Genomic DNA, 24,951 nt, shown 5'->3' with positions numbered 1-24,951 from the left:
GGTTTTAGGAGAAAGAAAGAGGAGGGAGGAAAGAAGAGACGGAGAGACAGAGAAAGAAGAGGGAATGTGTATGGTGACTAAAAAGGTACAGTCAGTGGTAGAGATGACAGTCAGGGATATAATGTCATCTGGGGGAAATCATGTCTTGGGGTAAGCAAGAAGATGAAAGGAGTATGAGAAAAGGAATGAAGGGAAAGTGCTAACTTTAAGAAGAAACATGGATAGTCTTTTTTTCCTATATTAGGTGGTACATCTAACTTCACAGCCTCAGTGGAGATCGTCATGCCCTAAACTCCCAAATGCTGATTCTAAAGGGAGTCACTGGAAAGGGGAAAAAAGATAATACATACAGATGCTTTTACATTTATCAACACACATCAAGCAGGATGAGAGAAAAGACAACCTATGAAAGACTATAAACTGAAGGACATTTAGAGAAAAAGAAGAGGAAAAAGCTCTATCAAGAAGCCAATAGCAATGGAGTAACAACACCCTCGAGACTTCTATAATCTTTCTTCCTTAGCAATCCAAAAAAGATGAGACCTATTCCAATCTCATTGCCCTAAAATGCCAATGTGCTCCCTCCCAAATTACTTTGCATTTACTTATATTTATACTGTACATACTTTCCAGTGGAATAGAAACTTATTACAGATAAGGACTGTTTCATTTTTTTGTATTTGTATACTTCTCTAAAGCCTAACACATAATAGGCATTTAATGACCGAATGAGTGGTCCTTTGAAATAGAAGATACTTTAGCCTTACCATTACTCTGTCAAGCTCAGGGGTCAAGAAAGTTGCTTAGAAAGTATAACTGGAAGTCTTCAGGGAGACATTCTATCGCTTTGAAAAGAAGAATGGACCTGGGATTTCATTAGTAATACAAAGGCTTTAGAGAAGTATACAAAGAACTTTGGTGTAGAAACTCCCTTCTGTGCTGCAGACTGGCAAATCATTTATAAATTATAGCACAGGTTCTGAACCAGGAATCCATGAACTTAAAAAAAAAAGAGTTTGATAATTATAATTCAATATATTTTATTTCCATGTAGCCTATGTATCACTTTATGCATTTAAAAACATTATTTTGAGGAATCCATAGCCAGGTGGTGCAGTAGATAGAGCACTGGGCCTGAAGTCAGGAAGACCCAAGTTCAAATATGGCCTGAGGTACTTACTAGCTCTGTGATCCTGGGCAAGTCACTTAACCCTGTTTGCCTCAGTTTCCCCATCTGTAAAATGGACTGGAGAAGGAAATGGCAAACGATTCCAGTATCTTTGCCAAGAAAATCCTAAATGGGATCACAAAGAGTTGGACAAGACTAAAAACCACTGAACAACACAACAATTTTGATCTTGGAGATAGAATGAAATAATATATGTAAAGTGCATATCACTCACAGTGTCTAGTGAATAGTGGCCACTTTTTAATAACTGTTTATTCTCATAAAAAAACTAACCTCAGGAAATGGTTGCTGAAAGTGATAGCAAATTTTAACACAATCTATGATAAATCTTGTGACTAGTTCTATCCCCTCTTCAGATATTGAACTATGTGTTTTTACCAATTTACCTGCAGGGTGCTGCTTCTGCCATTTCATATTGCTGCCTCTTAATTTCACACAAGCCTTATGTTTCAAGGTCTAAAACAGTGTCACCAATCATGTGAAACAATATTAGATAGTAATGAGGATTGTAATCATATATACATATATGTAAACAAAATGGGAAAAAATTTGCTGAGCAATGAAATGCTGGATAAATAGTAACCCATTTGTTTTAAACCAGTACATACTGCACTTTCTACAGGAGTTGATAAAGAGAATATTCAGTTCAGTTTCCTATTTTCTCATGGGTCTACTTCAAATAAACTAGCTAATTCCATTCCTACCTCAATATTAACATCACCATTATTTCAAGACACATAAAATTTGTGCTGCAGAGTACACAAGCTTTTATGCTGACATTTGCTGAAAAGTAAAAAGAGGAAAGGTAGACAACAGGCTAATGCTGAGAGTCTTTTGAGTCCCAAAGTTGGTCTATTTGGGAAAGAAATTGGTGACCATCAAATAGCAGTCTCTGATGGTTCCAGGGAAAGAAGGTGGTGAATTCAATTTCCATGTGAAATGAAAGAATGATAAACATTGCTTATTAAGGGGATCTTGAATATCTTTTCCCTAAGGGGGACGTTAAAAGGCATCACTTGTATATGAGTCACATTAGCTGGAACAAGATCTACCTAGTTTATACAGTAAAGAATAAATCAAATATGGAGAAATGTTACCTATATAACTCATTGTGAATAAGAAAAGACTAATTCATAAGAAATTTAGTTCCACTCTGGTAATTTTTTTATTATTTTTCCAAGGCAGAAACTTTTTTCTTATAGATTTGGGAATCCTTACAAACTATAATAGAGACTCTTTGTTTTTCTTACAAACTAGACATATGGAAAAAAATTGAAATAGAAGGTAGCATACTGAGGTAAATCATAAAGTAGCTTAAAAATAATACTTGCAAAAATTATTAAGGTACTAAGGGAGAGAAACAGAGAGAATTACACACATAGGCACACATCAAAGAGAGAAAAAAAGCTATGTTTAGAGGCAATCCAATGCATTTCTTTCAATTCAGTACTCAAAATGTTTAGATTAATTTAAAGATTTTAAGCTGATAATCATAATTTGAAATGAGAAATATATAACAGTACCTTGGGATTAGAAGTATTTAGAGCTACTTCTTCACAGTTACTCTGATAATCCATAAAGAATTATCCAAGAACTAACTGAAGAACAATTTATTAATAAGCTGTCTTCCCCATTTGGGTTAGCTAACACTCACTCAATTGCTTTAAGATATTGGACACATCATCATGTTATTCAATCTGTCCACAGGGGAAGGTAATTGGTCCTATATAAGGAAATGGTGCCAACAGAGATGGAACTGTGCTTTTCCCACAAAACCAATCCTGCTAATTCCATTCTTATCTTTTCTACATATACTTGACTATACATTTTCTTCACTTAGTAGGCTGGTGTGGGTTTTATAAATACACCGGTTCAAATCTTTCCTGTAAATTTGAGGAGAGAACAAGAAGACTGTGGGAAGACATGAGAAGCAGGCATCTATCCTCTAATGTCATCTAATAGTCCATTTGTAAGATCACTCTTCTAATATTGTCTAAATGCCCCCGAAATTAAAGCACACAAAAAGGTGCCTGGATTTGCTAGACTGCTTGCGTCAATTATTGAATTTGGGAGGAGAGGGGAAATTCTCTCCTTAACATCCTCAAAGCAAAATTTAATAAGCTTCTGTGAGGTGTTTGTAAACTCTTGGTAGATTTGTACCTTGGACATTTATGTACTGTTCTAGTGCGCTTTTTACCTCATATACTGCTATCCATAACATTCATTCAGTTCTCACACCAAAAGAACCACATATGTAGTGAATATCTTTAGCCATTTTTACGGGTCCACAGGAGACTGATAAACTGCCTCTTGCATAAAAACCAAATACTGATTTGGTTAATTAATACTCCTTATTACTTGTCACTCTATTCCATTCCATTCCATTCTATTATGACCTACAACATGGTCTTAAAAGTTATGAATGCAGATTCACACTTTCTTGGAAATATGACCAAGAAATTGAATCCCCAAATGGAAAAGAGTCAAAAGCAATGGTTATTGCAATGTTGTTTTGATTTCTCAAAACCATTCAATGACCTAGTTTCACAAACAGTCAAGTTGAAGAATTGTAGCTAACACCTGGTACTCTCAGCTTATTCATAACTCAGTTAAAATATAATAATTTGTGCATTATCACACATCTAAGGGTACTTCAGACTTATAGATAACACACCTCAGCTCCAATAGAGTATAATAATCTCCTTGAGGACAGGAAGAATACTTTTTATGACTTGTATCCCAGGACCATGCATAGTTAGCCCTTAATAAATGTTTGTAAACTTTGCCTGGAGGAAATTGCTAGTTTTTTGGGGGGGGGCGTTTTATGTTCCCCTAAGAATGACTAAGGGAAAAGAAGGCACTACTTCTTTTTTTTTCCAAAATGGCCCATGGTATGATGTTGTATCCTTCAAAGACCTATTTCTCAAGACCTATTTGCAAACAACAGGAAAAAAAAAAACCAAACAAGTTCTTCCATGCAATATAGGAATTGCAGTTCAGAATATGGTAATAAACATGTGATGGCTTCACATACCTCAGGAACAGAACTAGGCTGGACAACATCTGAGAAAAGAACAATATGCATATCAGCCAGTCTACTTTTCCTAGACCAGAACTGGGCACCTGGGTAATCTTACACATCACATGTTCGTGTGCCCTTTCCACAATAGCTCAATAGAGCTCAGGGTTTAGTTTTCCATCAGATAATATTTTCAAGTTACAACCTCAGAAATCATAGAACTGGGAAACCTATTCCTGCCACTAAAATTTAGGGAAAATCTCTGAATCATTCTTATATGTGTTGATTCCTCTGATCTGATCGTGAGCTCCTTGAGAGAAGCAACTGTCTCACTTTTCTATTTGTATCTTTAGTACTTAGCACACTGCTTGGCACATAAGAAGCTCTTAATAAGTGCTTTTTCATCCATCCGCTCCCTGGCACTCTTCATAAGTTCTGACTAATATATCATCCTCCTCAACTTATTCTTGGTTTACATCTGTTAAGCACTTTGCCCCAAGGATTTCTAAATATGTGAGCAACTACATAACTAAAGATTTAAGTTATACACATTTCCTTTGAACTTCCCATGGGCAGTTTGGAAATTCTATTCTTTACCCTCATTATAAACTCCCATTTAGTCTTAGTACTGCTTCACTAACCTCACTTTCCTCTCTTTCTAATCTCACTCTCCTCTCTACTATAGAATCCCTTGTCTTCTTAGTTTCTTTCCACTTGTCCCTGGTTAATCCAAATCCTTGATTACTCCCCTACCATCTGTCTCCTTCACTCCTACTCACATGGATTGGAGCTGTAGGAGGTCACAATAGGGATCACTACAAATACATTTGATTGAATATAGTATATGAATGTAATTCATAATTCTGCATTAAAAAACAATTAAAAGGGGCTGATTTAGAGAAACCTGAAAAGACTTGTATAAATTGACACAAAATAAAATGAACAGAACCAGGAAAACTCTTTATATAAAATCACAACACTTGTAAAAGAAAAGAACTTTAAATCTCTTTAAAAACTCTAAGCAATGCAGAGACCAATCATAACTCCAAAAGAATTAATAAAGAAGTATTCCTACCAGTCCTTGGTGGAGGGGTGATACAGTAGGTACAGAATACATTTTCCAGATATGATTAGCACTATACAAATTTGCTTTGCTTGACCATACATATTTGCTACCAGGAAAAGATTATATTTGAGGGGATAGAGAATTTGAAGAGAAGAGTGGGGGCAGTGATAGTGATGTAAATAAAAAAAAAAAGAAAAGAGCATCAATGAGTCAAGGGAACAAAGAAAAGCTGGGCAAGGTTGGTACAGCCACATTAAATTCACCTATGTATATCTACATATAATAGGGATAGTTCTCTAGATAATCTACTTTTTCTGGTCTTCATGTATGGAAATATTCATGTTTGTTGATGATTTTCTAAACATATTTATATTATGTAGCTTCACCTTTCCTTCATGGTCGACAATCCTTTTATCTCTTTCCTAATTGGTCCCTTATCTCATACCCCACAGATAGAATTTGATGCTTCATCCCTTCCAATTGGTCACACCTACATTTCTTTCACTGTCTCAGCTATGGACCAAATCTTTCCCTTTAATGAAAAAAAAATTGAGGCCACTTGCTGTGGATGCCCTCTTCAGTTCATCTTAATACCCTTGATATCCTCCTCCCTCCTTTTCTTCTCCTTTACTCCAATGTCTAATGAAGTGTCCTGCATCCTTGCCAAGGCCATATCTCTAAGAGACTACCCTCTCAATTATCTCTTCTTTCTGTCTGGACAGACTTCAAACTCTCTCTATATATTGGTTCCTTCCCTACTGCCTTCAAACTTGATCAAATCAAAACAAAACAAATTCTCTCAAGACATTCTTCATTTCATCTTCCTTGTTTAGTACAATTCCTAAGAATAGCTACCTACATAATTTCTTCTATCTCTACTCTCATTCAGTTCTTAACCCTTTGCTATCTGCCTTTTGACTTCATCACTTAACTGAGACTTCTCTCTTCAAAAATAACAGCAGTACTTTAAAAAAAACCCATACCTTCCATTTTCCTTCAGTGTTCAGTGCCTATTGGGGTAGGCAATGAGCAGTTAAGTGTTTTGCCCAGGTTCAGACAGCTAGGAAGTATCTGAGGCCAGATTTGAACTCAGGAACCAACAGTTTTTTTTTTTTAATAGCTGAATCTGATGGTTGTTTCTCAAATTCTATCCTCCTTGATCTCTCACTACTTTTGACACTAATGACTACCATTCTCCCTCACTTACTTGGTTTTTATGCTCCTACTTTCTCCTGGCTCATCTACCTGTTGACAAATCCTTCTCATCTTCCTTTACTGGACCAACCTCAGTGTGGGTCAACCACACTGAGACTTCTGTGGATGAATAAGACTAAGACTTTGTCCCGAGTCTTTTCACTCTCTCCACTCTCCTGATGACATCAGCAGCAACCATAGATTTAATTTTTATGTCTGAAGATGATTTACTTATTTGTATATACAAATATCCAAACCTAGTCTCTCTCTGAGCTTCAGTTCCACATCACAACCCTCCACTGGACATCAATTTGCATGTCCTAGAGATACCTCTACTTCACCATGCCCAAAACAGAATTATCTCTCCCTACAACCTGACCTCTTTAAAAACTTCCTTAAATCCTTAAAAAAAAAAACTACTATTTCTCCAGGCTCCTTATCTTACCCTTTAGTCATCATTCTTCTATAACCCTCTATTCAGCCGGTAAATCTTGCTGTTTTACCTTTCCAGTAACCCTTCTCCTCTGATTCTTCTCTTCTCTCCATAAAGCCATCACCTTAGTTCAAGACCTCATTATCTCCTGCCTGCATTATTGCAATGACTTTTTATTTGTTCTTCCTATCTCAAATCTCTCCATACTTCATCCTCCACACAACTATTAGAGTAATTTTCCTCTAGCACAGATCAGGCCATGTAGTTCCCCTAACTCCCACCCCCAATAAACTCCATATAGCCTCTAGGATAAAATATTAACACCTTAGTCCTAATCTCATTATCTATTATTTCTCTTTTTGCATTCTACATTTTAGCTAAACTTGCTTTCTCTCAGTTCTGCATACATGGCACTCTACTTGCATTCCCACCTCTTTCCATTGGCCATCTCCCATGCCTGAAATATACTTCCTTCTCATTTCCTACTCAAATTCTCCTCTTTCTTAAAGAAACAGTTTAAATATCATCTACAGAGCCTTTCTTGATCCTCCAATTATAAGTGCCCTTCCTCCCTAAGTACCTTGAATATATTTTGCACTCATTCTATAAAATTTATTCTGTAAATATTTATATATGCACATGTTGACTCCCCAAAAGATTGGAATCTCCTTGATAGCAGGTATTGTTTCTTTTTTTTTGTCTTTGTATCCACAGTGCCTAGCACATAGTAAGAGCTTTAATAAATGTTTGTTGACTAATTGAGTCTGCTAAATGTCTATGAAGTGAATGAATCAATTGGTAAGTGTTGAAACATTTGTGCTGCACAGAAGGCTACCATCCATACTTTCAGATCTGGATATCATATTTAACAGTTTTACCAAAGATGATTAATGATATATTCATGTCCTTAAACAAATACATAGAAAAGAGTTTAAAGGGTACTTTGGACAAGACGGGATTATCAGAAGGGAAAGAAAGCACCATTACAACTCTTCACTATGAACAAAAGAAGTAAAATTTTTTCTAAATTGTTGATAATTCCTTGATTACAAGAACAAGGTAACATAGCCTCTTTCTAAAACAGGATATTCTGAAGAAGGTGCATAACTAACATGGCAGGCTCTATTATGTATGCTATACATAAAGGATTTAATTAGTCTGGAAGCCAATGGTTAAAAGGATAAATTGACCTATGTTTCCTTTGACTCCTGCCATCTTGGTTTTAGGGTTCTGAATCAGAAGGGAAATAGGTCACATCAGCCCTCTGAAGAGAATACATTGCCATATTCTGAATTCTTTAAGGATGGGATGGAAACTTCTTGTCACTACTGAGACCTTGGGAGGCATTCCTCTCTGTTTGACGGAGTCTCCTCTCTTTTTAGACTTCTAACTATAAATAAAGTGAGGTAATCTCTTCCAAGTGGGTTCTTATTTTTTCACTCACCTTTCATACCACTACCTTCTTCTTGGAATGTGTTACGAGCAGTAGTCTGATCTTCTAAGTGTTCACTCCCACCACTTCCTGAAGAGGCTACACTGCTTTGTGGAGACAGGGGGGCATGATCGGATGGGATGCACTGGGGTCCTCTAGCACGTAAGTCCTCATGAGACATCCATCCATGTCCTAGAGGCTGGTTTGGCACATTCATGGGTGGGGTAAGGGATACAGATCGTTTCAAAGGGCTGTGATGTGCCTGGCCTGAGAGAACTGGAAAGAAAAAATAAAATGAAACAGGTTATTCCCCCCCCTTTAGTCCTGGGTTGCAGAAGAACCCCCGATAACAATTAACCATGGTGGGCAAAACTAATTAATTCTCTTAACTAAAATGATGTTACTGCTGCCAAATAAGAAGACAAAAATTCTAACCTAAAATTCTTTAGGGTGGAAAAAGATTGTATCTTTAGCAACCTTAATTTTTTTTTTTACTTTAAAGTATACCTACACCCATCAGGCATTTAATCTTAATCTTTAAATGCTTTGTGTTTTTTAGCTTCCAAATCAAGATTCTTAGAAGTAGGGCCATAATTCAGTGCAAGTTTAATACACTTGAAAAATAGTCATCTGCCCCTAGGGAGTAAGCTACGCCAGGAAATTCTTAAAGATAGTGAATGCCATCTATATTATTTGTATCTTAGAGGAGGGTCAGATGGTAGACTGCTTTTTTCCACATCTGAACAGCATTAAAGAAAATTAAGCATGCTCCTCTATTATGGATCTTTTTTTTTTTTTTCAGTTGAAGCCACAGAGACCTGTCAATGAGTAGTGCAGACTGAATGGTTGTCTACATTGCTACATACTACAACTAATATGGGATAAACAGACTGGAAACTGGCAGCTGTGAAAGGACTGATTCTTTCTCCTGTTCCAGCAAATTAATGCCAAACTTACACTGAAAACATTTCCAGGTAACAAGGATGCCAGGCCGAACCTATACGCAGCCTTCAGTAAAAGCTGAAAGATCTTTACCCACCATGTCTGTATTATCCTTGTGTGCACTGCCTGGCAGCTATTTGTACCCTAGTTTACTGTCTCTTTTTTGAGAAAACTAGTTTGAAAAAAAGGCACCAAAACGCATGCATTTAGCGAGATCCTTTTTATGGAAGGGAGAGTTCAGGAAAATTTCTCTTTGAGGGATTTTGTTCTTCTGGGCATGCAGCTGAAGAGGCAAGGAGACAGCTTTCCAAAGTAAGACTATTCATAAAATTCTTTTAGCAATTTTCCTGAAGGCAAAGTTTCTTTTAATCACTGTTAACACTAATATGGGATTGGGCCACATGCATTTTTTCCCCACATGCATTTTAAAACATTTTTTTCAGTGCAACAATTTAATTCCCTCTTGGGTTCAACTCTTTTTCCATAGTCTGACTTAGCATTTAATTTCTTTTCTGACATTATTTCCTCTATGTTTATAAAACAAAAAAGAGATTCTAAATTCATTTGACTGTTTTTGTTAATCTGCTCTCATTAACGTCATAGCACACGGGTGCATCCACCTACTCAAGAAAATAAAACCCAGCTTAGAATTATTTGGATATTTCTAAATATCTGAGGAGAAAAATTGTTTGTAGGGTGTATTAGGTAGAGGCAGCAATTAGGTGGTTAATGTTGTTAGAATTCAGTTGGCATTAATTACGCTTCACTTTTTAGAACCTATTTCATGTTAAAGCAGGAATTAATATACCTCTTGTTAATTGTTTCTATCCATCCAGATACCTGTTGAAAGGTAGCATTGTACAGTATATTGGTTATATAGAAACCTAGGTGAATAGAATGCTGGACTTGGAATTCGGGAAGATCTGAGTTCAAATCCTCCCTTAGCCACATTACTTGCTTGAGTGACCACAGGTAAGCCACTTAACTTTACTCATTTTCAATTTCTTCATCTGCAAAGTGGAGATAATAGAATCTACCTTCTGAGCTATTGTGGAGATCAAATGTGATAATGAAATGTAAAGCACATTACAGACCTTAAAATGTTATATAAATGCTAGTTAGTAGTAGTAGTAGTATTATGGGTACTCCCAGAAGGATTCTAAACTATTATTGCTAGAGAATTGTTTCTCTAGAATTTGAAACCTACAGGAACTGCTGATTTAATAATTTCTCACTTTAGGCAAATGCTCTCAGAAGCAAAGATTAAATAGGTCTCAAAATAAGTGACTTATTGCCTAACTCAGGTATGCGTAGAATGGGGGAAAGAGGAGGTAGAGACAGGGAGGAAATCAACCCTCATCTAGCCTAGGTTTCTATTTTCACTAAATATCCTAGACTATCAGAAACTACTTTCCTAGAAATGGCATTATCATCTGAGGTTCAATCAGAATTACCAAGAGAAAAAAGTGAAAACTAAAAGTAGCAAAGGAAAAGTTAAAAAAAGAGCAATAGCAAAGTTGGAAAAGCAAGTAAATGGAAAACCAAGAAACTTAGAGAATTCATCTCTTGCCTATGCTGAGTAGAACTGGGCAGTAAACATAAAAAACCTGATGTTCCAAAATATTTATTGTAAGAATAAGTAAATAGTACAAGCAGATGAAGGTTGGATGGATATCTAGTATATGACACCCAGAATGCAAAAGTCAGTTATTCAGAACAAAGTCTATGTGTAGCCAGTAAAAAGCAGAACATCAAACCAATAGTAGTGAAGGCTCTGGGAAGGATGGTAGTAGCAGCTAAGTAGCCATCAATGTCCATAAATATCACATGGTGGTCAATCATAGTCTGACATTTTTGAATGCCAAGGACAATGCTGTATATATTGAATTTCTGACTACAAACCAGGACTGGAGAAGCAAATTCAATTTTTCTTTCAGCTAAAATTGCCTCAATTCCTATGCTACCAGACCATGTTAGTATATCTTACTAACCCTAGGGAAGGTGTCAAATTCCAACACTGGTACAGGGGATTAAATGGTACTAAAAGGTTTACTTACTTTGAAGAGCTTATTGGGATTTAAAAAATAGAAATCTATACCCTATATTTATGATATTTTCTTGCATTTGACTTTTTAGGGGAAAAGAGAAATTTTGTCTTTGATATCTTCCAAAATCCAAAATTCACCTGAGGAGCAAAGCCTATTTTTCCATTTCCTTATTGTTCTGCAAAGGTTTACTGGAACCAGCTCAAACTGGATGTCAAGAGCCAATTAATTATTCAATTTTCAGTGTAAACAATTACACCTCAATTGGCAAGTGCTAGAATCATCTCGACTCATTTTGTTGATTTGCCTAGACTTAAGAAAGTGATGCTAATATTGCAAATTTGACTTGAATATGCCATGTTTACTTTTATCTTTTTCTTTCAGAGAGCTGATGGTTAAAAGATTTATTACCTTACCCCTAGTTGAGAACTTCATCTTCATATCCTAGAAAGAGCTGTAAATGATTTCAAAAGCTGGCACCTAACACAGAAACCTTGTAGGATGTAATCAGCCATGGCAACCAGCCAAAGTGAGTTGGATTAAACTGGTGTTTAGCAGTGAACACAGTATAGCCCAAGTTTCAATGCTCCCAGAAGAAGCTTTATGAAGAAGACCTTATGTTAGAACCTCCAGGATATGATATCATTACCTTTCCATTCCTTTCCTAGGTAAGGATGACAGGATATTATAATGACTGTCCAAAGAGGCCCATCACAGACAGACTACAACTTTGTGGTGCAGGTTTAAGTGGAAATGATGATGGCAAAAGCATATGTTGGTATAACTTGTTTTATAAGCATTCTAGCTCTCTCTACATAGGACCTGCTGGAAGAGGTAATCATTACTTACCTCTTGTCCTAGTGTCAGTATGAAGAGAGGCAACACAGTTAAGGGGCAATTAGATGGTTAACAGACTACTGGCTCCCTTTTTCCGAAAGGAATGAATTCAAATGATGACCACACTTTGAAAATGTACTTCAAAAGGACCCAAATTCCTTTTGGATGAAGGAAATGGCAATGGACTTCTGAGAAGCTTTACAAAAGGGCTGTTAGGTACTAGAGACAGAAATTTTGAATGTTCTGTTTGTTCTGTGTTCATCATTCCAGGAACAAGAAATACTTTAAAGTTGTTTAAAAGTAGTTTTAAATGCCATAGAAGGAGGCATTCATTTTGAAAATCTTAGCACTCATTGGAAAGAAAAGCACAAATATGCAATTCCTACCATGGAATTTTATGTTCTATGTCTACTTTGTATGCCTGTGACCTTAGAGTAGTAGGCAAGGAGGAGAGAAAAGTTTTTCTTAAGATGGGCACAGCAATTGAGAAATCATCCCACAAATTTCCAAAAGGAACAAAATAGTACCTTAAAATTGCTCTTGAAAACCAAAGCTGAATTTTAAGTTATTTATTGATTTAGGTTTAAATAGCTTGACTTTAGTTTCCAAAAGAGATTCCAGGTACATCTGTATTTTCACTGGGAGACTTCATTTAGCAATGTTTATTCAAGTGAACTTTTTATAAAATCATAATACTGAGTAAGTCTAATAAAAACAAGGGAAAAATAAGTTCAGGAATCTAAGTATGTGTTAAATATGCATTTTAAAAGTATCAAAGATCTCAAGATGAGGGTTCAAAATTATCTTAGCATTCAAGAAATGATACTTCACACATTACTCCACTGGTTTCCCTGACCCTAGATAACTTTGTAATGTGTTTTGGGCTGAAATGTTTCCAACAAAGTAGACAAATGAGTAGTTTTTCAATTGTCTTAGAAGAATATCCATGTTTGGATTTTGTTCTCTGAATTCTTTTTCCAGACCTTCACAATTCTTTTGATTTCCTTGATTTAGTCTAGATTTTAAATTATTGAAGGAAGAGGTGGGAAAGGTCTTGCTATTTGGTACCTTTCTGGGGACAGCTAGGGATATTAAATGTTCTCTTCCTCATAATTTGTGAAACAACATGGGTTCTCTTTCATTTATCTCAATGTAACAGTGTCCAAACCCTAAATTAAATAACTTATTTATACAGAACTGCCAGCTATTTCCCACAAGTGTGTTTCTAGTTAATTGGAATTTGTCTTTTTTATGCATTTAATTTTAAAATATTCACCACTTTTGATGGCAATTTTCTAAGATGTATCACACAGTTAGTTACCTATCTTCTTGAACATAATAATATGGAACATCATTTAACTTTTTTGTTGGTTAACAATGGGACTATTAATGTTGCCACTAGTATTACTGTACTTTGCTATAAATAATAGGTTGTTATGAGAGCAGTAGGGGATAGATATGATATTTGAAGGAGGAAAAGATACTAAATTTGTAGGGGAAATTCCAGCCCTTATTACTGCCTAAAAAAGGGTAAACAAGAGAACATTAGAATTCACTAACCTATATATTTATTCTCTCATTTACACAAAATCTTTATGAGAATCAGCTATATGTGAATTGAGAATATCCATGATAAGTATATTAGTAGATAAAGATGCAGGTTCTCACAAGAGATAATCAACACTGGACCACACCCTTACCATTTCACAATTAATTGAAAGATGTAGAGAATATAGGGTCCCATTATGCTTATTGCTTGTTGATTATAGAAAAAAAATCCATTCTATAGAATAAGCCTTATAGATAATTTTTACAACAGTCCATTCATACAACAAAATCATTCAAGATTTATTAATTTTATTTATTTATTTATTTATTTTATATAGGTAATGGGGGTTAAGTGACTTGCCCAGGGTCGCACAGCTGGGAAGTGTCTTAGGCCAGATTTGAACCTAGGACTGCCCATCTCTAGGCCTGGCTCTCAATCCATTGAGCCACCCAGCTACCCCCTCATTCAAGATTTATAAACAAGAATAACCCGGTCCAACAATCTTCTTATAATAAACATTAGGCAATGCCTAAAACAGGGAAATGTGTCCCCTGAAAAGATTTTCACCACTGTCACAGGATGGGAGATCTTGCTCAGAATTAAAGTTAGAGAAGGATTTCCTGTGGATGCTGAGGTTCTTAAGTAGTTCTTACAGATGACCTTGTGCTATCAAGCAAGTCAATATAGGAGGGCCTCTTAGAGGAGATCTGAAATCATCCAAAAGGCTTTGACCTGCCCATCCACAGAGGAATAACCAAATGGAAGAATCTCTACTGATCAGATTTCAATGTACCTTTGGATGGATGCCCAGCAGACCTTTTCTGACAGCAAGATACACACACACGTACATGCACACATACATGCACACACGCGTACATGCACACACGTGCACACATACATGCATACACACATGCACATGCATACACACACATACACAAATTGGGCCCAGAATAGATGTAAAAGAGAGGAGTTTTCAGGCAATTTTAAGACTCCTTTACTTAAAGTTTCTAATGAAATTACTCTCCATTTTATAGCCATTATATGCCATTGAACTGTGAAAGATGACTGCCTCCAAAAGATTAAAAATGAATATTACATTTATCAAGGGGCAAAAATAGAGAGAGGTACATGATAGATGTGAGCAGGCTATAACACATATGTGTAATGAGAAACTTTGAAGAACAGGTGTCATGTGGCCAAAAGTAGGGATGACAAGAATGCTCCACTGGCATTCTTGAACAATGTCAGGAGCAAATGTGGAAGATCTCTAGAATGGTAGGTGGACTCTTTCTGGGGAACTGGTGGAAGGGTTAGAACAAAAAAGAGTAGGCATGAGAGGACTATAATCTGCATTATAGAGTTCCCAAACTGAAAAGATATTTTTGAATATTTAAGCTATAAAGCAAAGTACTACTCTTTCAGGAGTCACTGAGGTACTTATACATAGGACTGACCCTGCTCTAAATTATTTTATATAAATTATATCTAATTTTTTTCTCACTCTTCCTGTCTGTTACTTCTCACTGCTGCTTCTGATGTTTCATTTAGTTTTCTAGGTGAAAGCTGAAAAATAGCTTTGAATTTCTAATAGAACAAATCAGATGGGTTTGGGGAGAGGGAGAGAAGAAGGGAATGAACTTTTAAATAGCACTAATTCCATGGAATTCTGTTCTCAAACACACTGAGAACTTATATGTGCAAGAAACCATATTAAGGACTATGGGGAATAGAGAGAGGAATAAAGCATAACCTTTGCTATCAAGAAGTTTACAATGCAGTAATCCTAGTTTCTTGACTGTTCTCAGGGAGGCTTGACTTCCACTTAAATGAGAGAATTAGCTGCCATCTTCTTTTTCTTGTTACTTAGACATGTCTAACTTTTAGTAACTCCATTTGGGGTTTTCTTGGCAAAGATATTGGAGTGGTTGTCATTTTCTTTCTCCAGCTTATCTCACAGATGAGGAAATTGAGGCAAACTGGGTTAAGTGACTTGCCCAGGATCATATAGATTTGAACTCAGGGAGATAAAACTTTTTGACTCCAGGCCTGGCACTCTCTCTACTCTCTACTTTGCTACCTCGTTACAATCTTCTTTTAAGTCACTCCTAACTCCAACTTTTTGTGCTAACCAAGTAACAAGTTTCTCTCAAACTTAAGAGTTTTTTTTCTGCCCTTATCAATTAATCACCACTTATTTCTTTTACAATATGAGTAACTTGATTTTTGTTGTTGTTGTTCTAAGTCAGTGTCTTCCTTCCTAATCCAGTTAATGTCTTTCTCACAATAAAACTTATGTTTTGTTGATTTATAAAAATGATCCTCAGGTGCTTTGAGATGATACAACTAAGCTTTATAGACACATATACATACATATACATATATAAGTAATATGTGTACTTTTTAAAATATAAGTAACACCAACTTCATTAGTTTCTCTTACAGAGGCTATATTGAAACTGTTACTGTCTCTTTAAGAGGTTTTAGAATCATCAACAGTTACAGTTAAATTTGCTCTGCTATGAGGAGTTTATGGGAGACCTAACAGTTTAACTGCCATTCTAGAGTCTGTTAGAGGTAATGGCCAAAGAGTGAAGTTATGTAAAAGGAGCATGAAGAGAATGTCTTTCCTAATAAAACTTTTACTTCTTATAGAGTATTCCTTAAGAAATCAATCAATAAACATTTACAATCAATCTTCAGTATTCCCATGTTTGACTTTCATGACTTCAAGCATTCTAGTGATTTTATTAGTAATTTCATTTTCACTTTTGTGTTGGCAACCATGCACATTGCATGGCTGTCCTCAGTAGAGAAAAAAGTGAGAGAAGCACCTGGCATCTTAGTAGGTGCTTCACTAGTTTTAGTCACCCACTGCAAATGGCTCCCCCATGAGTTCATCACATAAAACTCAAGTTTTGTGTTTCACTTATGCCTTCCAAATGTAGTACAAGTTCTTTCAGTTCTAAGCCCAAGGGTGCCAAGTCAGTGATGAGGCTTAATTAGAAAATACAAGTGTGCTAGATAAACTTGAGCCAGATTGCCTGCAGTTTCAGGTTTGGTATTAACTTTATTATATCTGTAAAAAGTAAACAATAACAGGATTCTAGGGAATTACTAGTGAGAAAAAATGTTTTGCATGTTACCAATTTTATTTTGCATATTGCATTTTATAGGCTATTTCATGGTTACTATATTAGAAAAAGTATATATTATCAGAATTAATGTGTTGTTAAAAAGATTTACATGCAGAAAAAATATATTTTCAGCAATCTGGAGCAAAAGATTACAGTTTTTAATGGTTGCAAGAACCTAACTCTGTATTTCCCATACATTCTATGTCTCAGTATTAGCATTTTTGACTTTCATGTTGTTTTCTAGGAATGTAACCCCTGTGAAAATGGAAGATTCTTGAGAGATTTTGGCTGCTATCTGGAGAAGTTGAGAAGTCAAGCATAAGTGACTAAGGCAATGAAGTAACAGCTAAAATATTACAAATTATTTATACATTTGTTTTATTATGTTTTATCCAAAGCTAAGTAACTCTGAAGTTTACTTAAGCCTAGGAGATTAGGAGTTTTGACATATATAGAGAAAAACAACTATTTATAGGCAAAGAGGTTTTCTAGTTTATTAAAGAAAATTTAATATAGCTCAGATATGAGCTAAATGTTAACTAATCAATGAGAAAAATCTTTAATTTTTAGTAATTAATTCTTAAAATCCAAGTAAACCTCTATTATTGTTATTGAATGTAGTGATGAGTTAAATAACACAAGGAAGGATAACTATCCCTGTAGGATACATATGAGAGTGGTTGACTCAAAAGCCCAGCTACATATATTTGCATTTTAAACTTACCTGCTTACAAATGGTCATTTCAGAAATTAGAAAAAGGAATGACCAAACATTTAAAAATTATTTTTAAGTTAAAAAAATGAATTACTTTATTTAAATTAAGAATAAAATTTTATTTTATTTACTTGGGAATCAATTACCTTACATTAAAATTAATTAACCTTAAATCAGGATAACAAGTTCCATTCTCTATTACTTAGATTGGTGTACAAATTCCAAAATCTATGTTCCTAGCCTTATTAATACTAAACATATCTTCCATAAAATGTGGGCAGTATATCATAGAGAGAAAGCATTATGAATACAGTATTAGGATAGTAACCTTAACACAGTCACCAAAATAAAATCAGGACCGAATGGCACTGGATTACTGGCTGCATTCTCAAATTTATTTTCATTTTCCTGAAGGAAATGGTTTATAATTTGTCAAAGTGAGGGGGAAAAGCTTGACACTGAAAATTTGAAGTATTTTCAAACCAAAAAAAGAAGAGAAAAGAAGAGAAAAGGGTTTCTATTGTAAAGGAATCAGGGAGTCAACTCTTGTCTTAAGATTTACTCTCATCTCTCAGGTTCCATCCCAGGATCCTCAGTTTCTGCTCATCTCTAGAAAGGATAATATGGGGGAAGGTTTTCAGACTGGAGTTCTGTTAATGCTACTTCTTCAAAATTGTTGGCATTTGCTCAAGATAAGAGTAGAGCTCAGAAGTGTCAGTGTCTAGAAAAACACTTTGCTCATAGGCACTCAAGAAAATATGTTGATGATCTATTGTTGACAAACCAACAAGTATAGACTATTTTAGTATTTGAGACTCTATACTGGCTCTAAACTCTCTTTTCAATCTTGTCTTATGTATGTTATTTTTGGAATAACCAAAGTGGACTACTTATCATTCTCCACTCTTGTCATGTCCTTTTCTCCCAACTCTGCACTTTTGCTTATGTTGTCCCTTATTCCTGGAATAAACTACTTCATACCTCTAGATCTCTCAAAATCCTTCCCTTACTTCAAGTCTCCCTCAGACACTGACTCATTCATAAAGGCTTCCCTGAGGAAAGGGATCTCAACTAAATCACATTTCTTGTGGTACTTCAGATCTCTCCTGTACTTATATTACTTTTTTACCTCAGGCAACATTTGTGTGTCATTGTCCCCTTGATTATACTTTGAACTTATTAAAATCAGGGAACATGTTTTAGTTTGTTTTTTGTAAATATATGTTAAGCTCGTAGAAAATGCTTAACAAATGTTGAATTGAACTACCTAGTCCTATCAGGTAACAACCAGAAATTCCCTAATGGTTATCAGTAAACTGAGTCACTGATAATGTTTTTGGAGAAATGTTCAATAGAACTAGAAAAGCATGCATTTTAAAAAAAACCCTTACCTTCCGTCTTGGAGTCAATACTGTGTATTGGCTCCAAGGCAGAAGAGTGGTAAGGGCTAGGCAATGGGGGTCAAGTGACTTGCCCAGGGTCACACAGCTAAGAAGTGGCTGAGGCCAGATTTGAACCCAGGACCTCCTATCTCTAGGCCTGGTTCTCAATCCACTGAGCTACCCAGCTGCCCCCCGCATGCATTTTTAAAAAAAAAGAAACCAAAGTATTTTTCAACAATGGTATTCAAGGAAAAAAAATAATAAAAGCAGTCATATATTATAGCCAAACATGGAACTGTGAGAGCAATAGAAAGGCATTACTAGATAAGGTTAAAATTAACTTGCTCTCTTCTCTTTAATCAGTATTTTAGGGAAAATGTTAAGGACAAATCTGGAGGATTGAGGTAGTCCTAAAGGCTTAATGCCCCAATTCTACATTCTTAGTCTACTAGAAACCGATGCTCATAACATCTGGTTCCCAGATTATTACACAAACTAGACTGTCATATTCCTTTTCATTCTAGCTAAGGAAAATAGGACATGCTTCTGAGTGATAATGTGAATGGTGGTGGCAAGCCCACAGGGAAAACTACACACTTCTACTAGAATAAAGTGAACATGTGTACAAAGTTATAGGTTAAATTGAAAAATATGGTGGAGAGGACTAAGTCTACTACTCCTAAAAACAGAGCAAAATTTATGAGCATATCTTTCCCTAGAAATTTTCCTCATTAAATATTATTTCCATACTGTATTGCAATAAACATTCTAATGCAGGAAGAGAGCACCTGAATCAAATCTCGTATATTGTGACTTTTTGCTACCAGAGTCAGCTTCTATTATAGAAACATGGCATGTTAGCCATTTGGCAGTACAAAGACTTATGACTCTTTCTTCACATTAACACATAAACATTTGGACTTTTAAAAAATAACAAATTAGAATGGTTTGGGCAGACTTTTATTGCTGCATTAATCTTTGGTGACATTTCATTTGTCTTTTCTTGTCAGTTTCTCTAATGCAAAACTAGGTGTCATATAGCAAGAAATTATTTTTCAGTAACTGTTCAATTTTTTTTGGTCATTATTTATATCATGTTAGACAAGATGTCAGTACAAAGATATCAACAGGACTTTATTCAGATGTTTGAATCCAAGGGTCCAGATAGAAAATTACTTAAAAAAATCTTTTCTTTCCAATGCCACAAGTACAATAATGCCAAGTACTAAAGCCATTTGGTAATCTGAAATGGATTTTTGTGTCAAATCAACAAGATTTAAGGATTTCTCCAAGATCCTACACATTAGGTGAATTCTACCTCTTTTTATCTTCATTTTACCTCCTGGATATATGAATGAATGGGAATTCTGCAAACATAAAAATAAAAAATGTCCATAAGTTTGCAGAATTTGGCTTACTATGTTTATATCTGAATAAAAACAGCAACTTGGTCAAAAGTTTTTAAGGAAATGGTGGTAATTTTTTTTTTTGGTAAATCAAACTGCTTGCATTCCCTGTTGCAGTTGTAACAATTGATTGCTAAAAGAAAAAAGCAGTAGACTTACTGATTTATAAAGAAAAACTATGCCTTGAGCCCTACTCTCCTATTGATCGAGTCCCCACTCTGCTCACTCAGGGCACTGTTTTAGGAAGGTCCCCAAAAATGTTCCATTTTATTTCTAACTTTACTATTTGGATGTCTTTTCCTTCCTTGTCAGTATCCTTGGATTCCCTTTCCGGGCTTCTCCCATAAAAATGTAAATTTCCATGCAAATTCACGCACTGTTGGTGGAGTTGTAAATTGGTCCAGACATTCTGGAAAACAATTTGGAATTTTGCCCCTCAAATTACTAAATTGTGCATACCCATTGGCCCAGCAATACTATAAGTAGATGTACAGTTTTCAAATGAGGTCAAAGAAAGGGGAAAAGGACCTATATGTACAAAAATAATTATGGCAGCTTTTTTTTTGTACCAAAGAAATGGAAATTAAAGGAGTTCCTTTCAACTGTGGAATGATTAAATAAAAGTATAGTATATGAATGAAATTGAATATCATTGTGCAGTAAAAAATGATGTAAGGAATGATATTCAGAGAACCTGGAAAACTAGTATGGGCTAATGTAACCAGAACAATGTATACATTAATAAACACTGTAAATATAAAAAAAAAAACTTTGAAAGACTTGTAAACTGATTATTGCAATGAACACTGAACACTAATAGCTTCAGAGAACTAATGATGATGTGTACTAGCAATCTTCTGACAAAAAGGTAACAAATAAGATTCAAGATGCAGAAGGAGACATAAAATTTTGGACATAACTGAAGAGGGAATTTATTTTGCCTGAATATACATATTTGTTACAAGGGTTTTGTTTTACTTGGGGTTTAATACCACTGGAAAAAGTAAGAGAGAGAAATTATTCTTAATAACATAAAAATTATTTTAAAAAATAAAATTTAAAATTTGAATATACATTCCTTAGAGATGCAATCAGAGATTGTCTTTTATTGGCTTGCATTTGTATCCTAAGAACTTAGCACAGTGACTTGTGTAAATTTTAAAACTATTCCACCCTAATCAGAATTAGAAGATCTGATTTAGCTATTTCCTGATTAGTTACAATGGAGATACTTGTTTTAACAGAATCAAGTCTTGGGAACTTTACATTTCTCCACCCTATTCAGTTTAACAAGGTCAGGATGCCTGCACCATACTCAAAGATTTAATTATCTGAGGAAATGGCCTTCAACAGACATGTGCAGAAAAAGCAGACAGACCCCTGGGCTGTCCTAAGTCAAGCTAAGCTATCATTGGTACAGATGAGACTCAGGAAAGTGAGGTAAAACCATCTATATGAGGCACATCACTGCCTCTCTTCACCCTCTTTTCCTGTAGAGGCGACTCTGGCTGGCAGCGTGCTAGGCATTCTGACATCTTGAAGTGGTGACAGTTATTTGTCTGGGTTTGAGTTTGCCCTTGAGCTGATTCAGGTTCAGGCATCTTGGCTGAGCCCTTTTGGAGTTCAGATTGATTCCTTCCTCCTTCACACTCTAAAACCTTACTTTCTAGATCTCCTAATCTTTCCGCCTGGTACTAGTGTCAGAATAATTTTAGTGTTTTGACTTAAATCTAGATTTAAATGGTCACCAGGGATGATTCCCAAATAATAAAATACCCAAGTCAGCTGGGAATTATGGAGATTTTAATTAATATAGAGAGAAGAAATTAAGGGAGAGAGAGAGAGAGAGAGAGAGAGAGAGAGAGAGAGAGAGAGAGAGAGAGAGAGAGAGAGAGAGAGAGAGAGAGAGAGAGAGAGTTAATTTAAACTGCTCTGGCTCAGGCTGAGCCAGGAAGTAGTTAAAGGCCTTAGCCAAAGTGGCCTTCCTGAGCCTAAGGGTAAGGGAGTCAGTCTTATCACTCACCACAAGACCATCTCCAAGCTGGGTTCCAGTCTTCCACTGAATTCAATCTCCTGAACTGAGTTCAGAATCCAGTTCCACTCGGAACCGAATTGCCTGAACTGACTTTTTACCCCTCCTTTTAAAGAAATTTTCTCTTATGTAACCTCCCCTAAATTTTCTCACCACTCTTTAGTCCTCACCTTCTCTGATTAGATTATATCTTTTGAGGTATATCACACTTCTTTGTTAAGCTTGCCTTTTGTGAGTTACTTTTTGTAATTAATTTAACCTTTATAGGTACTTAACACCTTTTTGTATTAGATCTAAAAGTAGACTTAGCTTAAGGTTCTAGCTTCACTATAAGGTATGAGTTAAGTACCTTCATTGTTCAAACAGGAGTTTACAACTTTATCTTCCCCTAAGGTATGTCTAAGTATGGGTAGAGTAATGTAAAGTTCCCAAGACATTCCTGATTCTTGTTAGACCAAGTGTCTTCATTGTTACAATAAGGAAATAGCTAAATCAAATCTTCTAAAGTACAATCTAAGTAGTTTTTAAGATTCACAATAGCCAGGTGGGAGAAATCCTACTCCTTTTCCTTCTTCTTAATCTCCTCCACTATATCAATTAAATCGCCATAAAATTTCCAGCTGACTTGGGTATTTTACTATTTACTATTTACTATTACTATTTACTACTACTATGGGATTTTCCCTGGCAATCAACTAAATTTAGATTTTAAGTCACAATGCTAAAATTATACTTATACTTGTACATACTAAATATTAATCATTGTATCATATCATTCAAAAATAATATTTTTTTAAAAGATAGGAAAGGGGCAATAAATAATTTTATTATTTTTCTCACTATTCTGTAACTTAGCTTCTTCATAATTTAATGAGAATGGATTCTCAGGATTCAAGACACCAAATTAATTTAATGATTAGAAAATTGTTTTTTTCAGATTCATTAGATTTAGATAAAATGTCAAATGTAACAATTCATCTAAGAAGACCATTAAAAGAAGACATAATATGAGCACGCAATACTAATTAGAGAGTTTGAGAATTTTAAGTAAGAGAAATTTGATAGTTAAGACTCTCTAGTTTGTCTTGATAATTAATTTGATTAGTTCGAGAGGATCAATTATTATGGATTCACATATTCACAATTTCTATGTTTTTACTCTCTCTTCCCAAACACCTAAACTGTCATAACATTGCCCAGAGGCTGAATCACATGTTGTGTAGTGTGCATCACATTTATAAAATTAATATAATGGGTATAGTTAGATAGGATTAGAATTTTTCATATGATACTTCATTTTTCATTTAAACTATAGTACATTATAGCAAAATAGAATTAATGTATTGTCTTTTATTGGTTATAGATTATAAATTAGTTCCATCAAAAAAAAGACTTTAAAAGATGTTTTAAGTAAATGTTCCTATAATATGTTGTTTCCCAGACCAACTCCAGTAAAAGGAGTATTGAAAAACGTAATTGGTTCCTATTTGATATAAAATAGTGAATATATACCCAGCAAGAATGCTGCCTAAATATAGAAGCTCTATTCTGTCAATAACAGTTACTGGTTAGATGGAATGAGTTAGATGACTTCGTTTAATGACTAGTTAGGGAATAAACTTAATTGGGATTTAAAGTTATATGCTCAGGCTTCCTCTTCATCCTCCTTTTTCTTTCTTGTTTTCTCTACTTTTTACTTCTTCATTATGCCTATTAATATTACTTCTATCCTAATCAATCAATGAACAAGCATATATTGAGAGATTTAGTTATTAGAGAGCTAGACTTTATGTTGGAGATTTGAACCAAATATCTCTTCAAAAATATGCCACAAAAAGATAATTCCAAATGATCTTTAACCATTCTACTATTAACTTAATAAACCAAAACATAATTTCAATTATTCCTCTAGCAGGACAAAAAAACTCTTAAAAGCATCATTACCCTTAAGAAAAAAAAAGAATGAAAATGTATTTACCCAATTCATCACACCTACATAGGTATTACAACACTACCAATCATTATCTTATTCCCCTATCTCATCTTAATATCTCCCAAAATGATGACTACTCAAAACACATTCAAACATTACAAGTTTGCCTAATTGGTTTAATCACTAAACAAATAATAACAATTATAAGGCTGAACCTGACCTGTGATATGAATATTCCTAATTCTCTATATAGCCTCTACCAACCTTGTAGAGATTCTTCCATATTCTTTTACACCAACCACACAACTATCTATAAAACATTGGAATAGCATTCCCACTACCTGTGATATATACTGACAATGTGACAGCAGGGAAGTCGGTTAATTTTCCTGGAAACTCTAAGACTCTAGTTTGCAGATCTGCATTACTACAAATAGCTTCCTCATCAAGATGACCACAAATCAATGAACTCACAGATCTAGGACAATAACAAAAATTGCCCTTAGCAGTGGGGATACAAAAATAAGTACATCAAAATCCCTACCTCTCAAGGACTTTATAGTCTATCAGGGCAAACAATATGTATGCATATTAGTAAATACAAAGTAATATAAAGAAGAAGAAAGAAGCAGTAAAGGGAATC

The 24,951-nt window shown here is 35.1% G+C and overlaps 1 protein-coding gene across 9 annotated transcripts in view; it reads right to left on the bottom strand.

Moving 5' to 3' along the window:
- Positions 1-24,951, bottom strand: part of SAMD4A (sterile alpha motif domain containing 4A) — a 315,178-nt gene that overhangs the window by 68,241 nt on the left and 221,986 nt on the right. For 7 of the 9 annotated variants that reach the window (XM_001370362.4, XM_056810968.1, XM_007473144.3 and 4 more), the window contains one exon: positions 8,346-8,609. The exons of the other annotated variants lie outside the window; for them this stretch is intronic. In XM_001370362.4, coding sequence (XP_001370399.1) covers positions 8,346-8,609 — 264 coding nt within the window. The remainder of the gene's footprint in view (positions 1-8,345; positions 8,610-24,951) is intronic. 9 annotated transcript variants of the gene reach the window in all.

Source organism: Monodelphis domestica, chromosome 1 (assembly GCF_027887165.1).
Source record: "Monodelphis domestica isolate mMonDom1 chromosome 1, mMonDom1.pri, whole genome shotgun sequence".
NCBI classification, from domain to species: Eukaryota; Metazoa; Chordata; class Mammalia; order Didelphimorphia; family Didelphidae; genus Monodelphis; species Monodelphis domestica.
This window is presented reverse-complemented; position numbering and strand designations above follow the sequence as displayed.